General features: G+C 42.5%; 1 protein-coding gene across 1 annotated transcript in view; it reads right to left on the minus strand.

Moving 5' to 3' along the window:
- The window catches only part of tg (thyroglobulin), a 387,985-nt gene that overhangs the window by 350,095 nt on the left and 24,033 nt on the right, over nt 1–13,857 (minus strand). Inside the window, exons 8-10 of the mRNA XM_078216995.1 lie at nt 12,171–12,356; nt 7,416–8,537; nt 4,088–4,681 (exon numbers count right to left, since the gene is read on the minus strand). Coding sequence (XP_078073121.1) covers nt 4,088–4,681; nt 7,416–8,537; nt 12,171–12,356 — 1,902 coding nt within the window. The remainder of the gene's footprint in view (nt 1–4,087; nt 4,682–7,415; nt 8,538–12,170; nt 12,357–13,857) is intronic.

Raw genomic sequence — 13,857 nt, forward strand, 5'->3', positions numbered from 1 at the left:
TTCATACTTACAGAGGTGAGGGATTGTTTTAAGAGTGGAGTAATTTGCAGGTTTTGCTCTCAGTCTTCCATTCCAGGCCAGGGACAACCATAGGACCATAAGATATAGGAGCTGAATTAGGCCATTCAGCCCATCAAGTCTGCTCCGCCATTCGATCATGGCTGATATGTTTCTCAACCCCATTCTCCCAACTTTTGCCCGTGACCTTTGACTCCCTTACCAATCAAGAGCCTATGTATCTCCATCTTAAATACACTCAATGACTTGGCCTCCACAGCCTTCCGTGACAACAGAGACAACAGAGTAATGCTTCCTCTAATATTCCCTGAGCCAAGACAGCATGCATTAGATATAGAGAGAAGCATCCTCTATACTCTCCATCAAATATTCCCAAATCAGGAACAAGATTGAATGCTGAGAAAAACAGAACAAAAATAATCCTTATTCTCTTCCTACCATCTATCACCATGGTACAAATGGTGCATCATGGAAAATGGAAGTGGTAACTCTTTTAACATAATGCGCTGATACCATAAATCCTAAGAAAAAACTCAAAGGTGTATAATTGGCCCATATTAAATTTCAATTATTTTTGAATTTGTCTAACCCAGAAAGATTCAAGCTTAAATAAAAGCAAAATACTGTGGAGGCTGGAAATCTGAAATAAGAACAGAAAGTGCTGGAAATATTCAGCAGGTCTGGCAACATCGGTGAAGATAGAAGCAGAGCTAACATTTGAGTGGAATATGACTTCTTCATAACTTAAGTAAGTCAGAAATGTGATGGGTTTTATGTCATTGCAAAGGGGAAAGTGGGGGAAGAACAATAGAGAAAGTCTGAGAGATAGGGTAGAGGGTGTGAGAAATTAAATGACAGAAATGTCATGGGAAAAAAAGCAAAGGGAACAGTAATGGTTGTTGAAAGAAGACAAAGCGTCTGTCCAGAGTGAGTGTGAATGGCAGTATAATGAAAAGCTCTGTCCGAAAGCAAAACCATTCAACAAGAGCAGACTGGCAAAAAAAAATCAAAATCAGAATCGCTGTTCATAATCTGAAAGTGTAGAACATAATGTTGAGTCCAGAAGGCTATAAGTGCCCAATCGAAAGATGAGGTGTTGTTCAGTGAGCTTGAGTTGTGCTTCACAGCAAGCCAAGGGCAGAAATGTGAGTGTGACAGCAAGGTGGTGAATTAAAATGGTAAGCAGCTGGAAACTTGGGATCCTACTTATGGACTAAGTGGAGACATTCATAGAATCATAGAATCCCTGCGGTGGAGAAGGAGGCCATTCAGCCCATCGGGCCTGCACTGACAACAATCCCACCCAGGTTCTCTCCCCGTAACCCTGTGTATTTATCCTACTAATCCCTCTGACACAAAAGGGCAATTTAGCATGGCCAAATCAACCTAACCCACAAATCTTTGGAGTGTCCTCTTGAATGCCTCAATTGAGAGTGAGAGGGGATCTCATAGAAACTTACAAAATTCTAACAGGGTTAGACAGGGTAGATTCAGAAAGAATGGTCCCAATGGTGGGGGAGTCCAGAACTAGAGGTCCTAGTTAGAGGATAAGAGGTAAACCTTTTAGAACTGAGGTGAGGAGAAATTTCTTCACCCAGAGGATGATAAATGTGTGGAATTCACTACCACAGAATGTAGTTGAGGCCAAAACGTTGTCTGATTTCAAGAAGAAATTAGATATAGCTCTTTGGGCTAAGGGGATCAAGGGATATGGGGGGAAGGGGGGGAATCAGGATATTGAATTCAATGATCAGCCATGATCAAGATGAATGGCGGAGCAGGCTTGAAGGGCCGAATGGCCTACTCCTGCTTCTAGTTTCTATGTTTCTATGAACCTTCCTCCAGCACACTTCCAGGCAGTTCATTCCAAATCCAAACCACTCATTGTGTGAAAAAGTGTTTTCTCACATTACATTTGCTTCTTTTGCAAATCACTTTCAATCTGCGCCCTCTCGTTCTCGATCCTTTCACGAGTGGAAGCAGTTTCTCCCTCTGTACTCTGTCCAGCCCCCTCATGATTTCACAGAAATTGAGAAGTAAAAGCAATATTCTTGTGGAAATATTTTTATTCCATTGATGCTTGGCCAGTGAATAACCTCAGGAAGACTGTACTTAATAAAATCACAACTTTATATTCAGTTTCATCATATCAATACATCTCACAATGTTTCATATCCAATAAAGCACTTTTTGAAGTTCAGTCACTTTAGCTGAATTGGAATATATGGCCATTCTCAGCCGGAAACATTCCACAAACAATAATGTGATCACTCACCAGCCAATCATCTTTTGGTGGTTTTAGCTCCAGGTTTAATATCTATGGGGATAATGTTTCCCTTGCTATTTTTCAACATTTATTGCATTACTGTCTGATGAAACATAAACTGTGGCCCTCCATATCTCCCCTCACAGGTGAAGATAACAGATCTTATGGCTGAATCTGAAAAAGAACAAGGGCAATCTCTCCCATATCTTGACCTATATTTCTCCCTCAATAAACACCTAAAAATTGGATATTATGATCACTTGTTTCACTGCTGTTTATGGGAACTTGCCGTATGCAAATTGACTGCCACACTGCCTAAATTACAATGGAGGCTACACTTAAAAAGTGTCTCATTAGCTGTGAGGTGCTTTGGGATGCCCCAAAGTCATACAAGATGCTATCAACTGCAATTTTACCAAACCACAAACAATACATGTGATTCCCCATTACAAACGTGTGATCTTGATCATGTTGTGGTGGAGGGAGGCACCAAGTGGATAACTGATGCATTAGTTCAGGATGGGAGTGAAAATCAAGGCATAGGTTTATGCAACTTTCTCAAAAAGCTACTCTTGAGAAGTTCAAGTGCAACATTGGAAGATGCCAGCAAACAGTTCAAGACCCTGCCGTGATCAATGAAGGTTCAGCATTCAATTCATAAATAGGGGTAATTATTACCAATTATAAATCGGGGGAAATAGTCTCAACTGAGGCCTACATCTTAACAATCTCCTTCATTTGTATCATCTCCCATTTTCTGACAATTTTAGAGAATTTTTACTGGGAAATCTAGTAGTTAGACAAATACTTACAATTCCATATACAGATTAAATGAAGAGGTGACTGAATTACAAGAGCAAAAGAACATAAATAGTGACATTCTGAAAAGAAAATGCTATAGCAATGACTTCTAAAGGGCAAAGTCAGCTGAAGAAGGGATAAGTTAGACCCAGACATAGTTGGATGACAGGCATCACAGAGTGATTACAGGTAAGCTGCATCAGATGTGTGATGGCGCAAGGCAATAGCCAGTTTTAAATGATATTTGATTTTGTAAACTCTAGCACGGTGTAAAAAGACTCTTGATTCATGATGAGCCTTTCTTGTGCCCTTGGCAAAGACCAAGTTCACTCCGATGAAGACTGGTAATCACATACGACGGATGGGGATGGGGATGAGAATGAAAGTGAGAAGAATATATTGGTAGAAAGAGAGATAGAAGGAAAACAGAATGGATGACAAAGGTACGGAAGAGCAAACAATGGAGGTAAAGTTAAAGGACAGGGAGGGAGGGTCAGAGATGGTCAATGAGAAAAGTGAAGAAGAAAGCAATGACAGAGACAGGAAAGAAAAGATTGACAGAGAAGTTAAGAAGGGAAGGTGGACAGGGGAACAAACAAATGCAGGGAAGGTGATGGCCTTGTGGTATTATCGCTAGACTATTAATACAGCAACACAGCTAATGCTCTGGGGACCCGGGTTCGAATCCTGCCATGGCTGATGATGGAATTTGAATTCAATAAAATGTATCTGGAATTAAGAGTGTACTGATGACCATGAAACCATTGTCGATTGTCAGGAAAAACCCATCTAGTTCACTAATGCCCTTTAGAGAAGAAAATCTGCTGTCCTAACCTGATCTGGCCTACATGTGACTCCAGAGCCACAGCAATGTGGTTGACTCTCAACTGCCCTTTTGCAACCATGCGTGGGCAATAAATGCTGACCAGCCAGCGATGCCCATGTCCCACGAATGAATAGAAAAAAAAACCTGAATGAAATTCTAACTGGAAAATTGCTTACATTTTGCAAATCGACTTGTTTCAGTTTTAGTCCCTGGTAACTCTTGTCCTTTTTCATCAACGCACCAGCATCTCCGCAGTTCCAAATTATCTAGTTTCACACTGAAATCAGAATATGAACCAGGATAGTGCATTAGGGTACCAGACAACAATTTCCAAAACACGTAGGGGTTCAGCAAGATATTGGCACCCGGTTCAGATGTGACAATTGCTGCAAAATCATCATCAGAAATAGAATCGAATGTTGCGTATCTAGAGAACACTGAAAATACATGCTGATGCCCCTTGTCATAGAGTTCCTTGACAAACTCCTCAAAATTCCTGGAAGCATGAGATGACTCACGATATCCAATAACCTCATTTAAGACAGCTGTGAATGGCAGCTCCTGGCCGCCATTATTTAGCAAAATCCACTGTTGGTAAAACTCAATGGCTTGTTGTGGCGGGCCATCACACTGGACTTGGCGCCAGTCTCCATTGTCTTGGCACTGAGCTATATAGACAGCAGCTCCCATTGATGAGCTTGGTTCAGCCAACAGCATTTCAACTGTCCTTATAAAACTCTCAGCTGCGGACAATTGGCAAGCACTGGGACCTGGAAAGAGAAAAGATGTTACAACATATAGTAACATAGGACATAGGAGTAGGCCACGTGGACCCTCGAGCCTGCCCCGCCATTCAACTCATTCGTGGCTGATCTTCTTCCTCATCATCATTTTCCCACACTATCCCCAAATCCCTTGATATTTTTCATAACAAGAAATACATTAACTTCTGTCTTCTTGTCTAGCCATAACATCCTATATAAAAATGCTCAAGCTTTACTTAACTAATTAACTGGAACATTTTCTGGACAATTAAATCTCAGAGTGTGAGCTTCACTGACAATGCTTGCATTTATTAAACATTCTTAGTTTTCCTTAGCTGAGTGTTTGACTGGGACACTAGGACACTTCGGTGGGCAATTAAGATTCAGCCACATTTGAATAAGACCAGACAAATTAAAAAGAGGTCAGTCCAAGTAAGGTAGGCAGGAATAAAAAGGGATCTTATGTTTATGTAGCACATTTCACAACCTCATTATTGTTAGCCCCTTGTCATCAGTTATCGTAAAAACAGAAAATATTTCTGACATCATCTATATAGAGAGAATAGAGCCAATGTTTTGAGTCCAGATGATCCTTTGTCAAGGCTCTAGCGAATGGTCATGTAGACTCGCAACATTGGCGCTATTCTCTCTCCACAGATGCTGTCAGATCTGCTGAGATTTCCCAGCATTTTCTGTTTTTGTTTCAGATTCCTGCAACTACAGTATTTTGCTTTTATCATCAGTTATTGTAACCCAGTATCTTCTATGCTGAGAAATCCTTCAGTGAATCTCAACAAACTGCATGGAACAGTTAGATTACTTGTCTCTCTGTCCAATAGCGCCATTCCTTTGGAAAGCAGGGAGGCAGTGGTGTAGTGGTATTGTCGCTGGACTAGTAATCCAGAGACCCAGGGTAAAGCTCTGGGGACCCAGGCTCGAATCCCACCATGGCAGATGGTGAAATTTGTGTTCAATAAAAATCTGGAATTAAAAGTCTAACGATGACTGTGAAACCATTATTGATTGTCGTAAAAACCCATCTGGTTCACTAATGTCCTTTAGGGATGGAAATCTGCCGTCCTTACCTGGTCTGACATACATGTGACTCCAGACCCACAGCAATGTGGCTGACTCTTAAATGCCCTCAGGGATGGGCAATAAATGTTGGCCCAGCCAACAACGCCCAAGTCCAAAGAATGAAAAAATGGTCCCCATCGAGAAAGTGACCTATTTTCTTCAAATCACTTCCATGACAGCTCCCAGAGTTGGCATCCAGGAGGTGAAAGTGAAAATGGCATCGATACCAGATTGAATGTAGTGCAAATCTCCCCCAAAAGAGAATGCAGCAATCCACAACTCTGATCCTGATGGCAATCAGGAACTAATTACAAGGTGAGTATGACTATTATTGGAAAATTACTTTGTTACTTCAAGTATAAAAGTACAAAATAATATAAATATAAAACAATCATTACTCCTCCCATGTTATGGTTAATTATGTTACAACTTACATTAAAGATTTAGACTTTGTACTCAAAAATACAATTTCTTAATTTGCAAATGACACTAAACTGGGGATGGGTGGGAAATAGCCAATACCAAGAAAGACCACAACAAATCTCAAGTAGGTATGAATAAACTTGCAGAATGGCATATCATTGACAATTAATTTCAAGATGGATAAATGTGAAGTATTACATTTTGGCAAGAAAATTGTGATTGTGTTCTTTGTTGTTATTATTTAGACAATAAGAATCTAAATTATGTACAGGAGCAAAGTGATGAGGAAATACACAAATCACTAAGAGTAGTGACACATGTTACAGAGGTATAAAAAAAATCAAAGTAAGCGCTGGGGTTTATTTCTAGAGAGATAGAATTGTAATGTAAAGTTATGCTGAACTTTTATTGAACCTCACTTAGAGCTAGTGTGTGCACTTCAGGTCCTCATATAATTAAAACGATGTAGAGGCATTGGTGATGGCGCAAACAAAGAGACTTACAAAGATGATACTAGAAATGCAGGGTTATACCAATCAGCAGATGATAAGCAGATTGACGCTGAAATCTTGCTGCCATTCACGCCGGCAGGATCATATGATTCCACTGATGGTGCACCACCACCCCGCCCCCCCCCTCACCCCCACAACTTGGGTTTCCCAGCAACACGGGGTGCATTCAATGGGAAACCCCAATGACAATGGTAGGACCATAAGGTCCCGCTGCCAGCCTCCTGGCGCCATGAAGCAGACCACGCACTGGGAGAAAAATCTCACCCTGAGTCTATTTTCTCCTGAAACAGAAAGGCTACGAGCTGACTCAGTAGATACCTTTAAAATTACGAAAGGTTTTGATGGAACAGACACAGAGAATGTTTCCACTTGTGAGGAAGAGTAAAACTAGAAGCCATCAATATAGTTACCAAAAAATGAAATGGACAACTCAAAAAAGACTTCTTTACCCAAACAGTGATGAGAATGTGGAACTCACTTTCACAGGGAGTGGTTGACATATAGATACCAAGGGTGGTTAAACAAGCATATGAGGCAGTTGGGACTTGAGGGTTATGCTGATTGAGTTAGATGAGGAAAAATAGAAGGGGGCTTGAGCAAACATAAACTGGCATGGGTCGGACGGATTGAATGGCCTTTTCCTGTGTTATATATCCTATGTAATTCAATGTAAAACAACAAAATAAAAATTCAACATATAAAGTGCAATAAGAGAAGTCAGAACTTACACTGCATGCGCCCTCCCACTGGTTTTCTTATTTCAGGTAGCTTCCTGCCCTGCAAATTCACACAGATGCAGTTGGCCCCATCACATTGCAAGGATTGGAAACCACCATCATCTCTACATGAAGGAATGAACAGGTCGGATCCTGCTGGTTGGCGGCTTTTAAAGGCTATTGACCTCTTACGTTCTTGCTCACACTTGGTGGGACATTGTGGCCTTTGACCCTGAACTCTTGAGTTTGAAACCTCCATCCCTTGACTGTCCACACACCAGCAGTCTGCGCCTTGACACTGGACTTCTTCGTACCTTCCATCTCTAGTGCACCTTGGAACAAAAAGGCTTGAGGCCTGACGGCCACAGATACCAACTCTGGCACTTCTTAAAACCAGTCGGATTGTTTCAGCTAAGCTATCGTCATCTGTACCAAACAGGGTGATGATTTCATGCAATGTTGTAAGAACATTCTGACGCTCAAACAGAGATATTATAAGGTTCACAATATTCTGGTTCTCTTGTAAATTTACTGGACGCCCAAAGTTGTCCTCAATTGTCTGGTTCAAGTTGAAGGTATCCTTGGAGAATTCTGATGTTTCTTTGGAGAAGTAGGAGTCTTCAATGGGGGAAAACAATTTGGCAAGTTCTACAAAGTTCCCTCCACTGTACATTCCTGTTAAACCAATCTGCTGGAAGAATTGACTGAAATTAAAGGTCCCCCTGTTCCCGACACTCCCGGTGAAATTGAATTGGGCCAGATTTTTCAGAAACTTCCCGCCAAACAAATTCTCAACAAGGAATTTGGGGGATGCGGAAAATGGAAGCGCAGTGAGTGCCAAATCCTTGGATAGCAGCGTTCCTTGCACAAACTCACTAAGAATCACATCTAGGTCGACCCGACCAATGTTCAGGGCCACAAACTGAGGGATGGAAAGCAACATTCCAGATTTTATAAACAGCTGTTTCAGGTCTGGGCTGCAGTGACTGAGAGAATCACCAATCTTTTCCAATGTTGGGCTCAGAGATGCAGGTGCAGCAAAGACATTGTTTTGACTGAAGTGACCGACAGGTCCATAGAAAAGTCGTGACAGTGTGCGTTTTCTCTCCGACATGCAGTCATTGCCACCATTTCCTGAAATTAAAAGAGTTAAATCATAGGAAGGTTTAGCAACAGAAGTAAGCCATTCAGCCCTTTGAACGTTCTCCATCATTCAGTTAGACCAAATTGGATCTGCACCTCAACTCCATTTACCCATTTTTATTCTTCATCACCTCTTAGGCTTAGATAACAAACATCCATCTTTCCGAGACACAAGAACCCCAGTTGACGTGCTTTCCATTACCTTTTGGGGGCTAGGGTTCTAAAGTTCTCCCATTGTTTTTTGTGAGTAAAACATCGTGCTCCTGACAAGCCTAGCTCTAATTAACTTATGACCAAGAAAGAAATAGGGCTACCGTTGACTGTGTTTGGATTTTGAAATGCTACATGTCCTATCTAGCTTGCTGTAGTCATGTGACCTCTGCCATGAGGGAATCACATTAATGTAGATCTTAAATAGCTGAGGCCCCACTCATCTTTGTGGCACTCCACTAGTTACAGCCTGCCAACTTTAAAATGCCCTATTCTTTGCCTCTTGTTAGTTAATCAATCCTCTAACCATATTAACATCTTACTCCCAACTCCAGGAGCCCTTGTGTATTAACCCTGTGTGTGGTTTGTTGTCAAATGCTTTTTGAAATTCAAATTTACTACATCTAGTGACTTGCCTTGGTTACCCTACCAGTTACAGCCTCAAAAACCCAATAAATGTGTTAAATAGGACTTTCTTTTCACAAAACCATGTCAACTTGTTCTAACGCCAGCACTTTATCAACGACTGATAGCCAATTAACCTGACTTGGTTCCTTACGCTCTTCTCTCTCTTTCTTGAATAACTATGTTGGGATTAGATGGGAGGTCGGGTGGCAGTGCAGACTCAATGAGCCAAAGGACCTCTTCTGGATTGTATGATTCTATGATTTTATGATTCAATTCACTAGGACTGTTCAGGATCTCGGGAACTTTGGATTATCATAACCAGTGTATCCACTATCTCTGCAGCTATCTCTTTTAAAACTCTGGGATGTAGGCTGTCAGGTCCTAGGGATTTGTTGGCATTTAGTCTCTTAAGCTCTCTGTCTCTGATGATGTTAATTGAAGTTCCTCACTTTTGTGAGACCCTTAATTCCCCTATTTCTGCTCTGAAATTTGCGCCATATCGTCATTCTCCGTGATAATTTCTCCTGTCTCTACTTGTAAGGGATCATTTTTTATTTTCTATTCTCCTTTTTACAATTTTAAGATTATATTGTATTATTCTTGTTTTCCCCACCAATAGAAAATAATTCCTCCATGTCTACATTATTATCTAAACAAGTTCAACAAATTTGAGCTACTCTTGCTCAAAGGACTCAAATCAAATCATTCAGCCGTAATACTGTAAAACAGCTCATTATATTCAGGCAAGTGCTTGCCAAATGAAAAACGTTTTCTTTGGGGTCCAGAAATCCATACTAAAAGTTGATCACTCTTTCAGGCAAATATTATGAAGTTGCAGACTCTCAGAAGGATCTCACTTGCACCCAGCCCATAGCAGAAAATCAAAGGCCACTACCTATACTTTTCCAACAGTCAATGACTGGCACAGAGGCTCACAACATTTGCACAAAGAATCCTGCATTTAAACCTAAAGGTCAGAAATGCGATTTACAAATATTATTTATACTTAAGCTGTCTTGTTTGACTGTCATGATGTGGAGATGCCGGCGTTGGACTGGGGTAAACACAGTAAGAAGTTTAACAACACCAGGTTAAAGTCCAACAGGTTTATTTGGTAGCAAAAGCCACACAAGCTTTCGGAGCCCCAAGCCCCTTCTTCAGGTGAGTCTTTGTTCAGGTGAGTTGTTTGACTGTCACAGTTTAATCCGAAGTTGTTTAAAGTTTATTTATTAGTGTCACAAGTAGGCTTACATTAACACTGCAATGAGGTTACTGTGAAAATCTCCCAGTCGCCACATCTTTGGGTATACTGAGGGAGAATTTAACATGGCCAATGCACCTAACCAGCACATCTTTCAGACTGTGGGAGGAAACCAGAACACCCTGAGGAAACCCACGCAGAGAACGTTCAGACTCCACACAGACGGTGACCCAAGCCAGAATTCGAACCCAGGTCCCTGGTGCTGTGAAGCAGCAGTGTTAACTACTGCACCACTGTGCCACCAAAGGACAACAAGCCATTTGATTCCCCAAATGCTCACTTTGCCTGCATGCCAACTTTCTTTGTTGTGTTGGGGGTTTGACTTTTCGGGAGCCTAGAACACACTTTCAGTTGTGCGTGCCCTCAGAAGGCACAGGGCGAGGATGGTATGCCTGTCTTGTGGCAGAGCTTTGTGACAGAGTTCAAAGTCTGGCAGTAAAGCACTGTTAATATAACAGTGATGGTCTGAAAATGTATAGCTGCTGTGTCGAAGTAGCCAGAACACAAATACATACTAGTTTCATAGCAGAAAGATCTTTTTAATAAATGCGTTCCAATTTATGAGTTTCATAGAGTAAATAAGGAGAAACTGTTTCCAACTGGCTATCGTGTCAGTAACCAAAAGATACAGTCATAACATTGGACAAAAGAATGGGGATGGAGGATGGGAGGGTGATTAGAATTTTTCAATGCAGGAAATTATAATCTGGAATCCATTATCTGAGGCTGAAATAGATTTAATAGTAACTTTCAAAAAGGAATTGGAAATATATTTGAAAAGGAAACATTTGCTTGGTCTGGAGACAGAGCTATGAGGCTAAATGTTTCACTGGAATAATGTCTCTCCCCTGAGAGCAGTCAATTTGCTCGGCTGACAGCTCTTGGAGCCGGAGTAGTGCCAGAAAAGAGTAGGGGTGCTGCTTGGACAGCAAGGAGACCCCACAAGTGGCATGGATGCCAGACAAGGTAAGTCTGGGATTTCTTTGTCTGGGAGGGATCGGGCATTTGGGGGGAGCGGAGGGACTTGGAGGCCAAGCAAAGAGATGCAAAAGGGGGTACAGTCTAAGGGGTTGGGGATTTCCCTTGATGCGCACAGGGCACCCCACCCCTCCATAGGTTGTAATCCTCTTTCTCAACCTCTTCCTAAATTTGGTTGAAAAAACGGCCTTCCCACTCTTGCCTGCCTTCCACTGCCCAGCGTATTATGGCAGTGGAGGCAGATCGCAGCACTTAATTGGTCAGTTAAGGCCCTCAATAGGCCTAAGGGAAGTTGGTTAAGTGGGCACTTTACCCATCCTCTATAATATGAGGAGCAGGTTAGGGGGTGGACAAAAAGGCAGTGGACTACCCACACAGCCTATTTACATGCCAACCCTGCCAAAAACATGTCCACTGGAGGCATAATTGAAAGCCAGGACACTGGACGCAAACCTTGCTCTTCTTCAAATAGTGCCAGAAGACTTTTACATCCCCCTGTTTAGCAAGTGGCCTCATTTTAGCATCTCATCCACAGGATGCACCTCTGACAATGCAGCACTCACTGAGGGAAGTGCCCAAGTCTCTGGAATGAGATTTGAATCCCCCATTCCATCTTTGGACTCAGAGGCCAATGTGTTGCCATTGGCACTTTGTGTTTTGGCAGTAAGGTGGAGAATGCTGCACCTTTGGAACAATGCAAACTCTACCAACTGATTACTATACTATGTGTTGAGTAGTGAAAAATGGAACAACTAGGAGATACTCACCACAATCAGGTGCTCCTGATTGCTGCCTTGTTCCAAAGATCTCTTGTCCATTGGAATCTGTGCACCAACATTGACCACTCGCCTGACACTGGACAGGTAGATAGTTTCCATTGTCATCACATGAGGGAGTGAAGATATTTCCAAACGAGGAAGCTGTAAACCTCTCAATTTCACATGCTGTTGGGCCTGTAACAAAGGGTAAAACTCACATCTGAAGTTGAATCCAGAATGTTAACGTCTCGGTGACAAAATATCGGTGACAAAATATTGGCAGCGTTTTCCCCAAAATAATGGTCAAGTGTCAGGATCTGACTGAAAACCGGCGTGTTTCTCTCCAGAGACATAGCTGAGTTTCCAGACAAGCGTTTCTGGCACTCAGTGTACAGAAAATCTGGAGGTGTTGGTTAACGCTGTCACTCTGCCAGGGTGAGATCTGATAGAGCCAGCAAGGTCAGCTGCACAGAGATATGGGAGCCACCTTTAAAGGGCGCCCTGATCTGAATTCAAAATAAATTCCCCTCACAGAGACGGAGGACCACGCCCAAAAGCACAGGGGTGTGACAAGCCCTCATCATGGAAGTATCGGGGAGGCACTCTTCCCCTTCACAGCCATCGATTCCCCCTCTCTGCCCCTTGCTGCCATCAGGGTTCTCCCCTGTCCCCACCACCGCACTCAAGGGGAACATCCCCATTGGAGGAGGATTGCCCCCCTGGCAGTGGCCCCTTCATGTGTCCCCAGGGAGCATGCCAGAGGGCAATGCACAGCCTTGGCCCTCAATCCCTGGGGGCCTCTGGGCATCTCCATGCCTCCGCCGTGGTTATTGCGACTAGTTTTCGCTTTTGAAAACCAGTAGTGATTCGCACCAACGTGACATCATGCCACCAGGTGGGAGGGGTTGATAGAATTCCTACAGTGCAGTAGGAGGTCATTCAGCCCATCGAGTCTGCACTGGCAACAATCCCACCCAGGCTCTATTCCCATAACCCCACATATTCACCCCACTAATCCCTCTAACCTACGCAACCCGGGACACTTAGGGGCAATTTAGCATGGCCAATGCACCTAACCCACACATCATTGGACTTTCACATGGTTTTCTAGGCGTGAACCTGATCACGTCACAAGCAGGGGGTAGGAAAAATCTCAAACTGAGATCTCACCGGTACAAATCCTGTTTTGCCCCTCTTGCGGGATTTAGAGGCCATAATCAGAACTCATGCCCATGGAGAACGGGAACGGCTGGATCTCGCCCATTACTCTTTGGTGTCTTTTTACTCTTTTTTTGCCTTGATATTTTTGAAATCTATGTGTCAGACTAGTCTTGTAGGTGAATCCTCATTCCATATATCCCACAGAGAGAATTTTCACTTGCCTACACATCCAGGTAGAATTCATAACATTCTGAGGAAATGAACAAAAAAACATCTTTCTGGAGCAGCTTAATGGGCTAAATAGCATACACCTGCTATTCCCAATTTCTTAGGATCTTGAGTTTATGTCAGCTATGATTTTATCATGTATCCTGACATGTCTTTGGAAGACTACAGAATAAGGCCTAGAAATTTGGGCTCTAAATGACACCCAGAAGGTAAAAAAACAGCAAAATGGAGAAATAAGAAAACTGGCCTGAACTGGTCCAGGATACTTTAAAATGGAACACCAGTAAAACGGGGAAATAGGATGCTC

The sequence above is a fragment of the Mustelus asterias genome, chromosome 7, assembly GCF_964213995.1.
Source record: "Mustelus asterias chromosome 7, sMusAst1.hap1.1, whole genome shotgun sequence".
Lineage (NCBI taxonomy): Eukaryota > Metazoa > Chordata > Chondrichthyes > Carcharhiniformes > Triakidae > Mustelus > Mustelus asterias.